The sequence below is a fragment of the Nansenia antarctica genome, assembly GCF_963989245.1.
Source record: "Nansenia antarctica genome assembly, chromosome: 17".
In the NCBI taxonomy this organism is placed as follows: domain Eukaryota; kingdom Metazoa; phylum Chordata; class Actinopteri; order Argentiniformes; family Microstomatidae; genus Nansenia; species Nansenia antarctica.
This window is the reverse complement of record NC_137687.1, coordinates 2,199,723-2,218,746: the sequence shown is the minus strand read 5'-3', so window position 1 is coordinate 2,218,746 and position 19,024 is coordinate 2,199,723. Positions and strand designations below refer to the sequence as shown.

The 19,024-nt window shown below is 42.6% G+C and overlaps 1 protein-coding gene across 2 annotated transcripts in view; it reads left to right on the top strand.

Annotated features, from left to right (window-relative positions):
• The first annotated feature begins 4,467 nt into the window (after positions 1-4,467).
• Positions 4,468-19,024, top strand: part of LOC308172634 (alpha-2-macroglobulin-like) — a 37,050-nt gene continuing 22,493 nt past the window's right edge. For both annotated transcript variants that reach the window (XM_080547559.1, XM_080547558.1), the window contains exons 1-14: positions 4,468-4,585; positions 4,699-4,879; positions 5,138-5,294; positions 5,549-5,601; positions 7,014-7,034; positions 7,188-7,353; positions 8,386-8,470; positions 11,402-11,516; positions 11,882-12,002; positions 12,438-12,547; positions 12,707-12,877; positions 12,974-13,207; positions 14,808-14,871; positions 15,226-15,371. In XM_080547559.1, the coding sequence (XP_080403685.1) occupies positions 4,500-4,585; positions 4,699-4,879; positions 5,138-5,294; positions 5,549-5,601; positions 7,014-7,034; positions 7,188-7,353; positions 8,386-8,470; positions 11,402-11,516; positions 11,882-12,002; positions 12,438-12,547; positions 12,707-12,877; positions 12,974-13,207; positions 14,808-14,871; positions 15,226-15,371 (1,710 nt within the window). In that variant the 5' untranslated portion in view covers positions 4,468-4,499. The remainder of the gene's footprint in view (positions 4,586-4,698; positions 4,880-5,137; positions 5,295-5,548; positions 5,602-7,013; positions 7,035-7,187; positions 7,354-8,385; positions 8,471-11,401; positions 11,517-11,881; positions 12,003-12,437; positions 12,548-12,706; positions 12,878-12,973; positions 13,208-14,807; positions 14,872-15,225; positions 15,372-19,024) is intronic.

Sequence of the window (19,024 nt, the reverse complement as noted above, 5' to 3'; positions counted from 1 at the left end):
TTGATTGACAGGTCCATTGGTTTCTGCGATGCATATGCACCAAAATAACAGAGGATGGGTCAGTGAACCAAGCTTTGTACTGAATGATCAGTAACCTTGCCTGATGTACCAAGTCGACGTAGCACCTAACCCTAACCCTAGTTTTCCCACATGTACCGTATTCCCACATGTACCGTAACATATAGACCTGTAGAATGTGTCCTTTGCACACACATTCATACCTGTGTTGGGTTACCGTTACACCTTTTTTTAGGCCATTGTTGCATTCCTAAAGTCGGGTTTTATGACTTAGCCTTTGACCTGTGTCCTTAAGCCACATGGTCAAGGTATTCTTACCACATGCTCATTTCAAGATGGCCTATCTTCCTGTGACCTTTAATCTGAGTGACACGATGTATGTGGCCTGACCCTTTTTCACACCTTGGTTATTGGGGCTATTCAGTTGTTAAGTCGTGACGTGTTTCCGGGTCCAACGTTGGCTGAGGCGCTCTCTTCGAAATGCCTCAGTAATAATAATAATTCATTATATTTAGATAGCGCTTTTCCGAGGCTCAAAGACACTGACAAATATGGGAAAAACTGGAAAGTGCTGTTGTCCCTTGTTGTATGAATAGATCCCAGTCTAAAAAACGATTGAACTGTCATTCTACCGCTGTAGTACACTGGTACTCTGGTGCGGGGAATTTCTGGTTTGGACCCGGAAGTTGCTAAACGCGACCGCCCCTCCTGGTGCCCCCACGGTTGAAAAACGTCTCTCTTAAGTGCCCTTTTGAGTGTCAAAAATGCCCTTTTGAGTGGCGAAAATTTGAGGACGTGCCCTACTGGTGCCCCTCCAATGGTCTAAACTTGACCTTGTGCCCCCCCCCCACAGTTGAAAAACGTCGCACTAAAGTGCCCTTTTGAGTGGCAACATTTGAGGACGTGCCCTACTGGTGCCCTTCCAATGGTCTAAACTTGACCATGTGCACTGATGGGGTCCCATGTTGTGCAGTAGGTGCCCTTTTTTTCTTTTCGCCCCCCCCCTGCCCTTCAAACAGCCTGAGTCCGCCACTGTTGATCAGCTCATATTTGAAGCTGTTAACACTCCGGGCAAAAGTGCATCATGTCATCAGAGGTCAAAGTAAACCTGTAGGCAGAGGTGAAGGTCTTCAAATACAGGCTCTGGTGGAAAATGTCCCTAAGCAGGGCAAGGTTTTTTCAGTTTTTCAGTTCAGTGCAGATTGTAAGCTTTCTACGGAGCCCCCCTGGGGTCACATGGTAGAAAATATACCGCAAAAAATATTTGATGTGTGAATCCTTCGGTTTAGTAATTCGTTCCCTCGGTTTAGTAATTCGTTAGGGTTAGGGTTAGGGTTTGGCCCTACGAGCCAGAACGATCGCAAGGATTAGGGTTAGGGTTAGGGTTAGGGTTAGAACCCTTGCGATCGTTCTGGCTCGTAGGGCCTAACCCTAACCCTAACCCTAACTAATTACTAAATTGAGGGAACGGATTCACACATCAAATATTTTTTTTAGACCATGTGACCCCATGATGTGTTATAGGCCTACTACTATTGAACATATTTGAAGAAGATATGCTTATTTGAATGTTGGTGCCCTGCACCTCAAACGAAAATACCAGAGAAAATCGTTCTGCATCAAAACAGACGCTTTTGCTAGCATTGTGTTGGTAGCTTGCTAGAAGCTAAGAAAGAACGTCACTATGAACATCTAACTGCATGTTTAGCACATCACAACATGCATCAATAGAACATCAATATGCTAAAAACACATAACTACACATAATTAGATGATCACACAGTCCTTGCTTTTGACTGATACATGTCTGTGTGTGAGTATGTGTGTGTGTATGTGTGTGTGTGCGTGTATGTGTGTGTGTGTGTGTGTGTGTGTGTGTGTGTGTGTGTGTGTGTGTGTGTGTGTGGGCAGTCAGTCAGTTGTTAGCAATGTCAACAAGACTGACTGGCTGGTCATTCGGGTGCAGATGTATTGACATCTGTAGTACCTGGATGATACTTCTCATCTGGATGGCGGGAAGTCGTGAGCTTAGAATGATAAGGTTCTATCTCTGTTTAGAATGATAAGGTTCTATCTCCGTTTAGAATGATAAGGTTCTATCTCAGTTTAGAATGATAAGGTTCTATCTCCGTTTAGGGCAGTTCAGAGATATTGAGCGTCAAAGTTTTTACATACCATTATGTTTTGTGAGATGGAACCTTTGTATTTTATTCATTACTAACTCAAAAATGTCAACATTTTAGAAATAACACCACACAGGCATTAATAAACACCTAATGGATCAGATTATGTAAAAAACTAAATTTTGACAAAACTTGAGATAGAACCTTATAATTCTAACGTCACGAAGTGCTGGCAGGACTTTTGACAACCAAACAGGCTTCAGGCATGAAAACAGAAATGCTTCATGGGATTATTTCAACTGTCTTAAGCCATCACAAACAAATATATAAGCACTTATTTAGCGAGCACATATTAGGCAATAATTTGTAGCTTTCTATGTGTTTGCTTTCTACCCCCCCCCCCACACACACACACACACACACACACACACACACACATACACCCACACAACAATGTCTGGATGACGGGAAGTGTTGACAGGACTTTTTGCAAAACAAACACATTTCAGGTATTACCTCAGCTTGACCCAGCCATTATGCTTATCACTGTTAGAACTACAGGAGACCTCTGCCCCTCTATCTGCCCCTCTATCTGCCCCTCTATCTGAATAAGAAAAGGGAGAAAAAGAGGGGAAAGAAAAGGAAGAGAGAGAAATTGAGGCTTCTTTTCCGTCATCTACATGTTTAATAGTCTGACTGTATTCTAAACAATTAAAGAACATTATACAACAGTTAGTTCCGACCAAGTAATTTGATTGGACAAGAGGCATTTCATGAGTGCTGATATACAGTATAACAGCACTGGGACTTTTAACTATATGTATCACTCCGCCACACAGATGTTCTACTAAATGACCGTTAATTAGACTACATGTTTGTGTTCAGGTTACTAGGCAACAGTCCATTTGAAGTTCAGTTGCGGAACTATTTTTTGTTTATCTTTACGACCGAATCACAGCCGTGCTGATATTCAGTATAACAGCACTCCCTCTCGTGTGATATTGCTTAAATAAAAAACCCTGCCTTTGCCATTTTTGAATGGGGGGGGGGAGAATGGATCCGGAGGTCACCGGTAAATGGGTGGTTATAGAGGTTGTTCTCTGGCGCCACCTACTGACACAAACAAGCACGCACACACACACACACACACGCACACACACACAAGCACACACACTCACACACACACACACACACGCACACACACACACACACACAAGCACACACAGTCACACACACACACACACGCACACACACGCACACACACACACACACACACACACACACACACACGCACACACACACACACGCACACACGCACACGCACACACACACACACACACACACACACGCACACACGCACACACACACACACACACACACACACACACACACACGCACACACACACACACACACACACACACAGGAGAGAGAGAAAGAGAGAGAGAGAGAAGAGAGAAGATGGAGACAGAGAGAGAGAGAAAAATAGAGAGAGAGAGAGAGAGAGAGAAGAGAGAGAGAGAGACACACAAACAAGCACACACACACGCACACGCATACAACTGTAATCTATATTATTTTTACACATTCAAAATAATTTACAGCATGTCATGGTTCTGACTAACACTATTAACACTAACCCTTCCTACAGCATGGCATGGTCCTGACTAACACTATTAGTGGAGTCTACTGGAGGCTAGTGGAGGCTAGTGGAGGCTGGTGGAGGCTGGTGGAGGCTGATGGAGGATGGTGGAGGCTGGTGGAGGATGGTGGAGGCTGGTGGAGGATGATGGAGGCTGGTGGAGGATGGTGGAGGCTGGTGGAGGATGATGGAGGCTGGTGGAGGATGGTGGAGGCTGATGGAGGCTGATGGAGGCTGATGGAGGCTGGTGGAGGCTGGTCTCATTGTAATGTGTGCATGCAACGGAATGAAGAATGGTATCAAAACACATCCCGTCCCATGCATTTACAATGAGCCTGTCCTCCGATTTCTGCCTTACACCAGCCTCCCCTTATTGAGTTACCTACGGCTGAACAGAGGGTCAGGCAGCTTAACCACGCACATCTGAATCAAATCAAATCAAATCAAACTTTACTCGTATAGCGCATTTCCCACAAACAAAACATGAGACACAAATGTGCTTCACAGAAAATCAAAGAAGATAAAAACAAGCCAGGATAGTGAAAAGTTGTGACCGAAAGTAGCTCTGTCAAGCGAAGAAGCACTGACACTGACAACTGTTGTGTCAGTTAGTCAATCATTCACGAGGCTATTACTATAACTGTTGAAGTCCCTCTGCCTCTCTGACGGGACACTGTTGGCTCCAACAGAGTCTGACCTGGTGGCTTCTTCTTTAGTCATGTCTACGTGCGGCGTTCAGGCGTGGAGATGGATTCTCTTTGTCTGCTTTCACTGGCTATGTGTCTGTCAAGAAACCCCAAGACCGTAAGTAGCCCTGCGTTGTAAACCCCGACCCCTGACCCTGACCACTGAGACCGGTAGGGTTTACAGCTGTGTGTGTGTGTGTGTGTGTGTGTGTGTGTGTGTTGTCTCCGTAGGCTTTACATGGTCACCATCCCTGCAGTCATCCAAGCAGGCTCTGAGACCAGACTTTGTGCCACCCTCCTGCAGCCCAACGAGAACCTGGTCATGACCGTCTCTCTGGGCGCCGGCGGGGAGAAGAACGTCCTTTTCCAGGAGACTTCTGACCAAGAGTTTTACCGCTGCTTCCAGTTTCAGGTCAGTCCAGCCCTGGTCACGGCTGTCAGGTCCAGGAGACATGGAGTAGTGTTTCCCCTTCCGGAGATTATCAGTTCTCAGCTTAATGCATCTCTGGAGTTACCAGAGTTCAATGCCAAGTCGAGGTCCCTGTGGTGTCCGACTGTGGCCCTTCTGGTGGTCCTGGTGATCTCTACCTGGTTTTGATTGGATGTTGATGTTGATGTTGATGAAACCTTTGAGCAATGTGTTGATCCTTACGCTCTATGTTTCTGACAGGCCCCTGCAGTGCAGAAAGAGTCGGTGCAGAGCTTCAAGGTGGAGGTTCGTGGCGACACATTTCTGTCCACAGAGGAAAGGAAAGTCAAGATCAAACCCTACAGTCCAATGACGTTTGTTCAGACGGATAAACCACTCTACCTTCCAGGACAAACAGGTAATGACTGTACAGGCGTATTGCAATGATAGATGGAGTACGTCTTTTGTTGAAAATGTCTCTCAAATGTCACAATATTCGGTATAACTGTAATATATATATAATATAATAATAATAATAATAATATATTTTGACGGTATCATGACATCCAGGTTAAAAGTTCAGAGGTCATTATATTATTATTCTCCAGAGTAAATGCAAACTGTCTAGTTGTTTTGCGTCAACATGGTATCTCTTTTGTTGCCTTTCTACAGTGCATTTTAGAGTCATCACCTTAGATGTCGGTTTTCGACCTGTCAATCAGCAGGTGAGTGTTGGAAATGTTTAACGTTGAAACCTCTGTTTACATAGTTTGTTTGTCTGGTCCTCTAAGTAAACCTGCGTGGGCTGATATGAAGGACTTCAAACATTCACCATAGGCGGCCAGGAGTTTCTCAAGCGACCTGACCAGACGAAAAACTTGGCCTTAAAAAAGGGAGGCTTCATTCATACTGTAGAGGCCTGATGGGAATGTGATGCATTGTGGGGACTTTTAGAGGTTACTGAGTAAAAGCCCCACGACAGCACTTGCCTAAAGAAGACGACTCGTGTTGCGTGCAGCACGTACTGTATCGTAGCCAATGCTTTGTCTCTGTGTCTATATAATATGAAGTGAGTCCACGTTCAAACTGTCTATGCGTGAGTCAACAGCTTCAATTCAGATTTGTATATGCAAGGATTCCCCCTTTTTTGTTATGTTTGATTTAGGCTTTAACCAGATCTTATCCACCTCATTTTTCTGGTTTTCTGCTCGAAATGACATGCCCACAGTGAATATAGAATATCTCCACAATCACAAGGGCCTTCATAATGATATTGTTATCAAATGAAAGCTAACACCTGTGGGGTGGCTGTAGAAGTGTCAGAATCAAAATCTATGTTACTGTGTCAGAGCAAATAGAGCTAGAACATTATAAAACATCTCAAATTCAGTCTCCGCCTAAAAAAACAACAGCTTTTACAGTGAATATCACCTTGGAAACCTGATAACGAAGCCCAAATCATCTAGGAATCAGTACTCCAGGGTCTTATTAGTACTTGTGCCAAAGTCAAGTCGATGCTAGTAATGTGAGCAAATGCAACTTTGTACCTGTTTTAGTACAGGTATGTTTAGGTGGACACCTATATGTTTAGGCCATTTGGAGATATTTTGGCACCATCTTTGACCTTTGACCTTTCTCATGTATCAGATTTTTTTTTTTTTTTTGGGGGGGGGGGGGGGGGGGGTTGGGTTGGCCGACCAATGGTATGGAAATTCGGCGTTGAAACCGGACATGACACATTCTCCAGTTGGAGAAAACTGGATGTGACTTAGGCCGTGTTTACCGTCTCGGGAAAAAAATGGTGGCATCGTATAGCATGCAAAGTTGTGAAAAAAATGTGATATCGATGAAGAGAATTGATCGAGGTAAACTCTTTATATCACTTCGGATCCACATGGGGGTCCGTTGGCTCCTATGAGGTTGGGTAGATTAAGTGTAGTAAACCCCTGCATGTCATCACTGCTTTGAGGAGGACAAGATCTGACCTGAGAGAGGTGCAGGTAGAAATACTACATGATGTGACTGACGTTCACACACTGCTACTAGCTGTAGAAGTCGACACTCTTTTGTTGCTGTTTGGGAAATCTGGTGAGTGATTTGAACTTTGACCTTTGACCTTTGTGTTTCCCCTCTACAGTACGACATCGTGGAGCTTGAGGTAAGACTCTGTGGTTTTTTCTCCTGATGATGGCAGTCACTGTAAATACAGGAGCCGATATTGTACCATGCAACATAAGGCGTCTTATTCCATTAGCACAAGTGTTGAACATCTGTCAGCTTCTTGTTTTTACAGTCTTTTTTGCCCACGTAGGATACAAATGGCAACAGGATAGGACAGTGGGTCAACACCACTTCACATGGCAAAATATTACAACTTTCTCACTCCTTGACCGCTGAGGCACCTCAGGGAACCTATTATGTTAGAGTGTGGATCGATGGGAATAGAATACGCCATGGCTTCAAAGTAGAAGAGTATGGTAAGTTGAGCTGTTGAGCCGTTGTACTTTGTTGTGCAAGCTACTTTCTTTCACCTTCCATATGTATCCTGTGTTGAATTAGTTCATCAATATCCTATAAATCGTCACCTTCTTAAAATAATGGCTTACGTCACTTTTGAGGAAAATTATGTTTTTGCCTAAATATCATATATTCTATATTACTATATACTATATAACTATATATTCTATATACTCCACATCAGAGCCGCCGAGAGCATTGAGGCTTTTAAAAAACTAGTCAAAACACATATTTTCTCCCTGGCCTTTGACCTGAGGTGAGCCTGCCTTCCCGACACTGTACTCTTTGCACTTTTATTTATACTGCACCTTGCTGCTTTTAGTGTATTTTTCTATTTTATCAGTTTTCTTTAATCTGTATTTTATCTCTTTTATCTTGTTTTTCTCTTTATATTTGATCTGTTAAGCACTTTGGGCGGCTCTTGTCGTTGTAAATGTTGTGCTATATAAATAAACGTTACTTACTTACTTACTTACTATATTATTTTACAAATTACAAACATTTACAAAACAAAATACACTTTTGGGTTCAGTTTATTCAGTTTTTCTCAAAACTTGAAAATATTACTTAAAATATGAAACATGACTTTAAATAATATATACAGGCTATATATAAAATATGACTTAACACTAGAACAGTCATGAGGGGTCGTTTGACCCCTGTGAGTAACGGAAAAGGTTATATCTTTGCACTCGATCAAATTTCAGGACCCTCCTTTCATGACTTTTCCTATCAGGATAAGCTAGTATAAAGCTATTTTGCTGTTTTTCTGTGTAGGAAGCAGGCTAATTTACAAAGCAGCCAACTAGTGGTCGTTGTGTGTAAATAGCAGCTTGAGCATTGTAAAGACTATGGTCATTTGACCCCTGAGGCGGCTCTTTTAGTGGGTAAAAAAGGCACGGCTGTTAATTGGCTAGTGTTAATCCATTCTTTTAAGAAGTTGACGATATATGATATTAATATCTGGGCTCGCTGATGTGTCTTATCTTTAGTTTTGCCAAAGTTTGATGTAAAACTGGAAGCAGCTGGAGAAGCCAGCGTCGGTCAAGAGGAATTCAGAGTTAAAGTCTGTGCCACGTAAGTCTGCTGTACCTTACTGTTTTGAAGTTCACAAAACAATGACTGACTAAAAATAATTAATCGAATTTTTATTAATTTGTAGTATTCTTTTATTTTATGTTATCGCATTCAAATATGAACTCAACTATGTGTCACTATGAACCGCACAGACTTCAACCAAGTGTTCTGTTATGATATTAGATAGATGATGATTAAGCAATATCACACGAGAGGGAGTGTGTTATACTGAATATCAGCACGGCTGTGATTCGGTCGTAGGTACGAGGCCGCAGCACGACCTCGAGTGTGATATTGCTTTTATACAACAGTTCTACAGCGCGATTTATTAGTTAACGGTAATAAGCGACAACAGATTATGATTTGTTTGTTTATTTAATCATAAAAAGAAACAAAAAATAGTTCCGCAACTGAACTTCAAATGGACTGTTGCCTAGTAACCTGAACACAACCATGTAGTCTAATTAACGGTCATTTATTAGAACATCTGTGCGGCGGAGTGATACATATAGTTAAAAGTCCCAGTGCTGTTATACTGTATATCAGCACTCATGGAATGCCTCTTGTCCAATCAAATTACTTGGTCGGAACTAACCGTTGTATAATTAAGCAATATCACACGAGAGGGAGTGTGTTATACTGAATATCAGCACGGCTGTGATTCGGTCGTAGATACGAGGCCGCAGGCCGAGTACCGAAGACAATCACAGCCGTGCTGATATTCAGTATAACACACGACCTCGAGTGTGATATTGCTTTTATACAACAGTTCTACAGCGCAATTTATTAATTAGCAGTAATAAGTGACAACAGATTATTATTTGTTTGTTTATTTAATCATTTATTTTGGCTCCGTCAAGAAAAAATAGTTCCGCAACGGGACTGTTCAACTGGACTGTTGCCTAGTAACCTGAACACAAACTAGCTACTTTGTATCGTGGCTAGCTACTTTGTATCGTGTACATTTATTTGTACATTTCCATGTATTGTGCAACCAGTGAAATATGACTCGGTTGACAGTCGCTTTGGTGGCATGTGTGAATGTGATTCAGAGTCAGACGAGTTGACATCAGACAGCACGCTGCTCCATCGTTTTCTGCTCTCGGCGGATGGTCTCCAATAACTTTTTAGCGAGCTTTCAGACCTGCAAAACACATACGTTTTTGTTTAGATTTTTATATTCCGCTACTCATTCATTATAAATCACAATTCAGATCGTAATCTCACCTATGCCCGCTCACTGCCATGATCTCCCTCGCCTCGAGTCCCGCATCGGACAGTTTCTGTATGGCAGTGGCTCTCAGGCTGTGGTTGGTGTAAGATGTGTGTGTCCCTGCCTCTTTGCACATCCTCGGCAACATCTGTGCCAGCTGGTTTACTCCCAGGGGAACGGTGGTGTACCAGTAGCTGTCTGTCTCCGCTGTTACCCTCCTGGGCTGCAGATAGAGGGCTGTTACCCTCCTGGGCTGCAGATAGAGGGCTGTTACCCTCCTGGGCTGCAGATAGAGGGCTGTTACCCTCCTGGGCTGCAGATAGAGGGCTGTTACCCTCCTGGGCTGCAGATAGAGGGCTGTTACCCTCCTGGGCTGCAGATAGAGGGCTGTTACCCTCCTGGGCTGCAGATAGAGGGCTGTTACCCTCCTGGGCTGCAGATAGAGGGCTTTTGCATTGGGCGGAATTTTGGTCAGGTATTTTTCGAGAGATGCTACCGGGCAGAGGGGATTTCCTCGCTCCTCAAACATTGCGTGCGCCCCAACGATTTTCTCTGTCTCGCTCAAGTGGGTCTTTATGGTTTTTTGTTTCTTCATTGAATGTCATGGTGAAATACTTTTCTCCATTCTCATGACGTTTTAGTACGAATGAGTCAGGTTTGAGATCCCTATTAGATAAGGTATGATATTAGCCCAGAAGATCACCGGCGCCCCCCTCCCCTCTCTGGAAGAGCTGTACAACACACGCTGCCTCAGGAAGGCCTCCAAGATCTCCAGAGACCCATCCCACCCTGGGTACGAACACTTTGCCCGGCTGCCCTCGAAAAGGCGGTACAGGACCATGGCCGCAAGGACAAACAGACTGAAGCTCAGCTTCTACCCCAGGGCCATCCAGGCCCTGAACACAGCAAAGACCTAGGTTCTGGGCCCTGGACAGTCTGGACGGATTGATGGCAGCTGCTGGATTGAAAAATCTGGTGTAGTGCTGAGGCACAAATATGTACATTTCAAGCATGCAAACGGCGACACTTTAAATGAATGTGCAATAACACTATGTGCAATATGACAACCCTAGTCGTTTTATCTGTACAGTATAGTATAGTGGATAGTGTACATAGCCTTTATTTATGTAAACCAGCTCCTTTCCCTTCTTGTTTTTTTAGTTTTTTTTTTCTTTCCTAGCACCAGGGGAGCCACCCCTCCCAAATTTCGTTGTTTGGTACCTGTACTATAGCAATGACAATAAAGACCATTCATTCATTCATTCATTCATTCATTCATTCATTCATTCAGATAGGTTATGATATTAGATAGGTTATGATATTAGATAGGTTATGATATTAGATAGATTATGATATTAGATAGGTTATGCTATTAGATAGGTTATGATATTAGATAGATTATGATATAAGATAGGTTATGATATTAGATAGGTTATGATATTAGATAGATTATGATATTAGATAGATTATGATATAAGATAGGTTATGATATTAGATAGGTTATGATATTAGATAGATTATGATATTAGATAGGTTATTATATAAGATAGATGATGATATTAGATAGGTTATGATATTAGATAGATTATGATATTAGATAGGTTATGATATTAGATAGATGATGATATTAGATAGATTGAAATGACTGATTGAACATTTGTGAAATCCAAAGTGTATTTATCATAGTATCATCACGTTTTTGTGATTTATTTTCCTAGGTACACGTATGGTCAGCCAGTCCCTGCGACAGCTGAGTTCGGGCTGTGCCGTTTGGAGTATACAAGACAAAATGTTGTTAAATTGAACCCCTGCCACAATGCATCATCAGTAGAGGTCTGTCTACCCCCCTGAAACTAGCGTCACAAAAATGATCATCCTCGTCAAAATGATCCCCCTTTAGATTTGGTGCATGCCTCGTTTTGTTATGTGCATGATAGCATAATATGCAGTGGTATGCTACAGTATGTAACCACACTGATGTTGACTGGATTCCATGACATTTGTTGCAAATGTTACTTTTTATTCAAGGTAAACTGAATCTAATGGGGGAACTTAAATATTAAAACATTACTGGAACTTACTTTGATCCATTCTGAAAAAACTGGCCCGTGGAATGGCGTTGGCCAACATCTCAACTCTGTACATGATGAGGTTGAAATTAAAAACAATATTTTTTATAATTGTTTGCTTATCCCCAGTTGGACAGATCTGGCTGTGGCTCCTTTGCTTTCAACATGTCAATTTTAAAAAGAATCAATGAGAAAGTCATCCAAGACCAAAGCCTTCATCTCTACATCAGGGTAGAGGAGGAGGGGACAGGTAAGGCATTCTGTCATCACTTCGTAGACGCAAAAAAATGCATTAGAAATCTTAGTTGATTTCTCTTTTTCTTTCTTCTTTTTTTTCTTTTTTTTTTTTAAAATAACAGTCCCTTGTTCTGCTTTGTAACAATAAATAACATTGCCCAACAACTTTAATAACTGAGTAATAACCGTTTTACCACATGGATATTCAGCAATGTAACGGAATGCATTACTGATCAATACTGTATGTTTTGTGTTTAGAGGGAGTGATGTTTGGTATGAGAAATGGACCAGCTGTTATAATGTTTCCCCTTAACAGGTGTTTCTCAATTAGTGTTACATTATAATGTTTCCCCTTAACAGGTGTTTCTCAATTAGTGTTACATTATAATGTTTCCCCACAGCAGGTGTTTCTCAATTGGTGTTACATTATAATGTTTCCCCTTCACAGGTATTTCACGTTCACAAGAGAAACGCATTTCGCTCACCTATGAGATTGGAAAGCTTTCATTTGTTGAGACTCCTCCGTTTTATACGCATGGATCAGTTGTAGAGGGCAAGGTGAGTTCAAATATAATTGACTTTCCTTTCCTGTTGTACATTTACACTATGATGAATGTTGTGTCAATTTACCATGTGTTACCGTGCGAGAATCCTGTTTCACTTGATGGGACATTGAAATGTATAACATGAATGAGATACTTTCCCCCTTTTCCTCAGGTTAAAGTGGTTCATTACTATAACACACCTATACCTGACAAGTTAGTCTACTTGTTTGTGGGTGGAATGTTTGGAACCAAACCCCCACTGAACCTCACCACAGACAGTGAAGGCATTGCCAGTTTCTCTCTCAATACAACTTATATGCCTGAAGCAGATATTATACTGAGAGTAAGTGTGATTCTGACCTATTTTTGTGGGGGAAAGCGTGGGGTAAACATTAGCATTAGGACTAATTAAAGATTTCTCCCTTTTGTTACCTTACAGATCTGCGGCACAAAACACATTGACTCTTATCATTACAGGACCCCATATATTGTCAGTGGGCTACTAACCATCTCCTTGATCCAGCCTGCCACTCCTCACAGTAAAACAGTCAGCTATCTGGAAATCCAGAAGAGAGACAGATCACTGGCGTGTGAGGGAGAGGAGACCATCGACATTGAGTACACCATCGTGGGGGAGACCGTGGCCATGGGCTCTGTGGATTTGTTCTACCTGGTGAGTAACATCACATCAGAACCGGGCTGCGACAACCATAGAACCAGAAGGAACACAACAGGTCGTGAGCTTAGAATGATAAGCTTCTATCTCCGTTTAGAATGATAAGGTTCTATCTGCGTTTAGAATGATAAGGTTCTATCTCCGTTTAGAATGATAAGGTGCTATCTCCGTTTAGAATGATAAGGTTCTATCTGCGTTTAGAATGATAAGGTTCTATCTGCGTTTAGAATGATAAGGTTCTATCTCCGTTTAGAATGATAAGGTTCTATCTCCGTTTAGAATGATAAGGTTCTATCTGCGTTTAGAATGATAAGGTTCTATCTCCGTTTAGAATGATAAGGTTCTATCTCCGTTTAGAATGATAAGGTTCTATCTCCGTTTAGAATGATAAGGTTCTATCTCCGTTTAGAATGATAAGGTTCTATCTCCGTTTAGAATGATAAGGTTCTATCTCCGTTTAGAATGATAAGGTTCTATCTCCGTTTAGGGCAGTTCAGAGATATTGAGCGTCAAGGTTTTTACATTCCATTATGTTTTGTGAGATGGAACCTTTGTATTTTATTAATTACTAACTAAAACATGTCAACATTTTAAAAATAACACCACACAGGCATTAATAAACACCTAATGGATCAGATTATGTAAAAAACAAACATTTTACAAAAATGGAGATAGAACCTTATAATTCTGAACTCACAAGATATTCTCTAGTGGATAGACCTCCGCTGGGACCATACTGAACAATGTACGCTCTCACTGCAATGTACGTCTCTTTGGATACAAAACGTCAGCTGAATGGCAAATATACAGTCCCCAAACACTTTATTAGGAACACCTGTGGACATCCATGGACCCAACCTGCCTTGTGTCAACAGTCCCAGCTGGTGGAGGTGGTGTGATGGTGTGGGGAATGTTTTCTAGGCACACATTGGGCCTGTTAATGCTAAACAATCATCGCTTTAATGCCACAATCTATTTGAGTATTGTTGTTGGTCAAGTGCATCCCTTCTTGGCTACAATATACACTGCCCGTACACTTTATTAGGAACACTATACTAATACTGGGTAGGGCCTTTGCTCTCAAAGCAGCCTATTCATGGCATTGATCCCACAAGATTCTGGTCCATATGATATGACAGCAGCACACAATTCGTGCATATTTTTCCGGTGCACTTTCAAACTGTGAATCTCCCGTTCTACCACATCTCAAAGGTCTTCTATTGGATTCAGATCCAACTAAGTTTTAACCCCCCCCCCCCACCCTTTAACTGGGGGATATTGAACAATCAGAAACTGAAAAAAGTTGTATAAATCGAAAGATTCCCTTTTGCATTGGAAATATAGAAAAATATCCTTTAGTAGGTCTGTTGCCTGCTTTGAAACATAATGGCTGATGCACAGACGTCAACCATGGCTTAATATATATATATATATATACCACTATATTATTTATACATACAGTATATACCACTATAATATTTATATTTATATATATATATACCACTATAATATGTATATATACTGTATATATACCACTATATTATGTATATGTACCACTATATTATTATTTATATATATACCACTGTCCCTCTTCTAGGTCTTATCCAGAGGGGCCATTGTCCATCAAGGACTCATGAAGGTTGATGTACTTGACAGTCCAGGTGAGAGAGCAGGATTCTCCCTCAGACAAGAGTTGTTGAGTGTTAGGAGATGTCCTGTATGATGTTAGCGTGTTAGATGTCCTGTATGATGTTAGCGTGTTAGGAGATGTCCTGTCTGATGTTAGCGTGTCCTGTATGACGATGTTGACATGCTCTCTGATTTTAGCGTGTTTAAAGATGTCCTGTATGACGATGTTGACACGTTCTCTGATGTTAGCGTGTTCAAAGATGTCCTGTATGACGATGTTGACATGCTCTCTGATGTTAGCGTGTTTAAAGATGTCCTGTATGATGTTAGCGTGTTCAAAGATGTCCTGTATGATGATGATGTTGACACACTCTCTGATGTTGCAGTAACCTCGGGGGAAATCACCGTAAGGTTGGCCGTGTCTCCAGATATGTCCCCGGTGGTGCAGGTCCTGGTGTACGTCATCTTACCCAGCGAGACTGTCATCGCTGACAGCAGGGACTTCCCCATGGAGAAATGCTTCAAGCACAAGGTGTGTGTGTGTGTGTGTGCAACCTGGTCTCACACGGCAGACGTCAGGATTCGACGTCTGTCGTTCGTATCCAAACGTCGAATTCCGACGTGACATTTCGTTCTGAAAGCGCAGGGGTGCGCCAGTTATGTGCGCCTGTCGGGCTGGCATGGGTGGCACAATTTTGAGAATTTAACACTTAATTCCCTGCATTCTGGTCAATTTGTGCACCATACAAATGTAATATTAAACTCCCATATTTATTCTTTAAACAAACAAATCTGGGGGAGTGGTCGGAGTTAACGAGATATTGTTCCAATCCATTACCTGGCCATTACCTGCCTGTGAAAAGTATGAAAAGTTTGCATTGCCTAGCGTGTAGGCCCGTGAGAAATTGAGAGCATATAAATCACTAGATGCCTACAACTACGCAATCTGTGGTCATGTACAGTACATCAAATACCATGACATAGATTCAGACTTTTATGTCTTGAAATCAGAAGTCCTCCCAAGCCAAAGACAAGATAGGTTGTCTTACAATCCGTGCGTTTAATTGCAAACTTCCACATACAAAACCGCCAGTTCACCGAAGCTCTCCTTTCCTCAACGCAACACCCGCCCCCCCCGTGACCTCCACCAATCACAGGAATGCATTGGCACACAACACAGCTCACAGTAACAGTGCTAACATTGAATTTCTGAGCATTCATTGCAACATTAATTCATTGCGAACATATTATTACACGGTTGCTACAATACTTTACCTGATATAAAATGGGCGGCACATGCACAAGCATTTTTTAAAATCTTGTCCTTAGTCCAGTTGACGCCGCCGGTTGCTCTGAAATGGTCTGATCCTGATGGAATTCGGTAGAACTTGAGTCCGATAGTCGTGGAATATCGATTCTGACAACCGAACACGCAACAAGCAGACATTTCTTTATGCTAGTAGCCATTGTAAGCGTACCTAACTCTGGATCAAGAATGTTGTTTTTGTCCACGCTTCCGTTGCCTAAACGCGCGCGACTGTAAAAGGGGTGGGGGCATCATTCACCGGGGTTCTTCTCTGGTGAAGATCAAGTGAGAAAGATTGCTTTACCTTCATCAGATCCACTTGCCTTTGGCTTACCTGTATATTTTGGTCTATACCAGGACTTGAGAAACGAGATGCCCAACATTGGATTTGACAAACTCTGGCCCATTTTGCGCAACAAGTGGAAGAGTTTGAAGCAGCGGAGACAGGGTTGCCAGGTGGGCTGTTTTTTTGTGGATTTAGCTGTTTTTAGACTGGTTAGGCTCGAAATTGTCAATCCCATCTGGCAACCCTGAGCGGAGAGTCTACAGATAGTATGTTTACAGATATCGCTAGAGGCCCTGCACGCGAAGAAGCGGAAAACTGTAGGGAGCTCTAGTGCTTGATTGGAAGTGCCGTTTGGAAAAAGACATCTTCTCACACGTACAGGCACACAACAAGTACAACATGTTGCATTTTCATGCCATTAGGCAACTTGCTTCCTAGCATAGCAGGTCCCTGCTAATACATATCAGTCGCGTGCAGGGCCTCTAGGGAATGGCCTAGGAGGGTGAAAGTTGACATGGTACAATGTCCCATGAAGGGGAAGGAGTGTGTAAAGTTTGGTGAGTGTGACTCTTTCGCAGCCCCTTCCCTGGGCCCAAACGTACCCTTTTCTCCACAGACACACACAGTGGCCATATAAAGTCATGGAGGTATTTCAAAGTCCAAATGGACCTGCTATGCTAGGAAGCAAGTTGCCTAATGGCATGAAAATGCAACATGTTGTACTCGTTGTGTGCCTGTACGTGTGAGAAGATGTCTCATTCCAAACGGCACTTCACATCAAGCACTAGAACCTCCCTACAGTTGTCCGCCGCGTCGCGTGCAGGGCCTCTAGGGAATGGCCTAGGAGGGTGAAAGTTTAAATTGTACAATGTCCCATGAAGGGGAAGGAGTGTGTAGAGTTTGGTGAGTGTGACTCTTTCGCAGCCCGTTCCCTGGGCCCAAATGTACCCCAGCACTTTAATTCAGGCTTTTCCGGCCTAGTGTGACATTAAAGGTTAAAGGACTTTAGCGTCGCAACCGTATGTGCCACAGACACGGTTCAGATATTTTCAGACTCGTCTCGGCCCCACCGACAGGCCACACCCACTTTGATACAAGCCACTCCCCCTAAGTGTCTAAGCCACTCCCACTTTGATACAGGCCACACCCACTTTGATACAAGCTCCACCCACTTTGATACAAGCCACTCCCCCTAAGTGTCTAAGCCACTCCCACTTTGATACAGGCCACACCCACTTTGATACAAGCTCCACCCACTTTGATACAAGCCACTCCCCCTAACTGTCTAAGCTCCACCCACTTTAATACAAGCCACTCCCCCTAAGTGTCTAAGCCACTCCCACTTTGATACAAGCTCCACCCACTTTGATACAAGCCACTCCGACTTTGATACAAGCCACTCCCCCTAACTGTCTAAGCCACACCCACTTTGATAAATAAATTATATTTATATAGCGCTTTTCCGAGGCTCAAATACCCTGACAATATGGGGAAAACGGGAAAGTGCTGTGTCCCTTGTTGTATGAATAGATCCGACCGGTCTCAAAATGTAGCCTATAATTAATGCAAGTGCAATCGGGCTAACGTTACTCATTCTCGCAGTTCCAAATGAATGAACGTTGAAGCGCACTGCCGTCGGGTTGTAAAATAGCCTAGTTTGATAGGCCTATTGACAGCGAATAAAACAGTGAAGATGACAATTGTTTCTGCTGTTGTTATTAAAATCTGTTCTCCGTTGGTTGTATCTCAAAATGTGGCCTATTAAAATCTGTTCTCCGTTGGTTGTATCTCAAAATGATGTGGCCTAACTAATGATGTGGCCTAACTAATTAATGCAAGTGCAGCCAGGGGCGTGTCCAGGGGGTGGCCTGGGGTAGCACGTGCCACCCCTGAAATCTGATTGGCCACCCCAGGTGCCACCCCCCTGATTGATTGGCACACAGCTGACATGATGTATATAATTTGATGTAAAGAACTCTCAAAAAACACATACGAAATATTGTTTTAAGTACAATAAAGCTTTATTTATTTTAAGAACGTGTGGAGTGCATCTCCAGCAGTGCGATATCTGTAAACATACTATCTATCTACATAAACATATGTGTTTAGGCAACGGAAGCGTGGACAAAAACAACATTCTTGATCCAGAGTTAGGTACGCTTAAAATAGCTTACAACGGCTACTAGCATAAAGAAATGTCTGCTTGTTGCGTGTTCGGTTGTCAGAATCGATATTCCACGACTATCGGACTCAAGTTCTACCGAATTCCATCAGGATCAGACCATTTCAGAGCAACCGGCGGCGTCAACTGGACTGAGGACAAGATTTTAAAAAATGCTTGTGCATGTGCCGCCCATTTTATATCAGGTAAAGTATTGTAGCAACCGTGTAATAATATGTTCATTAATGTTGCAATTAATGCTCAGAAATTCAATGTTAGCACTGTTACTGTGAGCTGTGTTGTGTGCCAATGCATTCCTGTGATTGGTGGAGGTCACGGGGGGGGGGCGGGTGTTGCGTTGAGGAAAGGAGAGCTTCGGTGAACTGGCGGTTTTGTATGTGGAAGTTTGCGCACGGATTGTAAGACAACCTA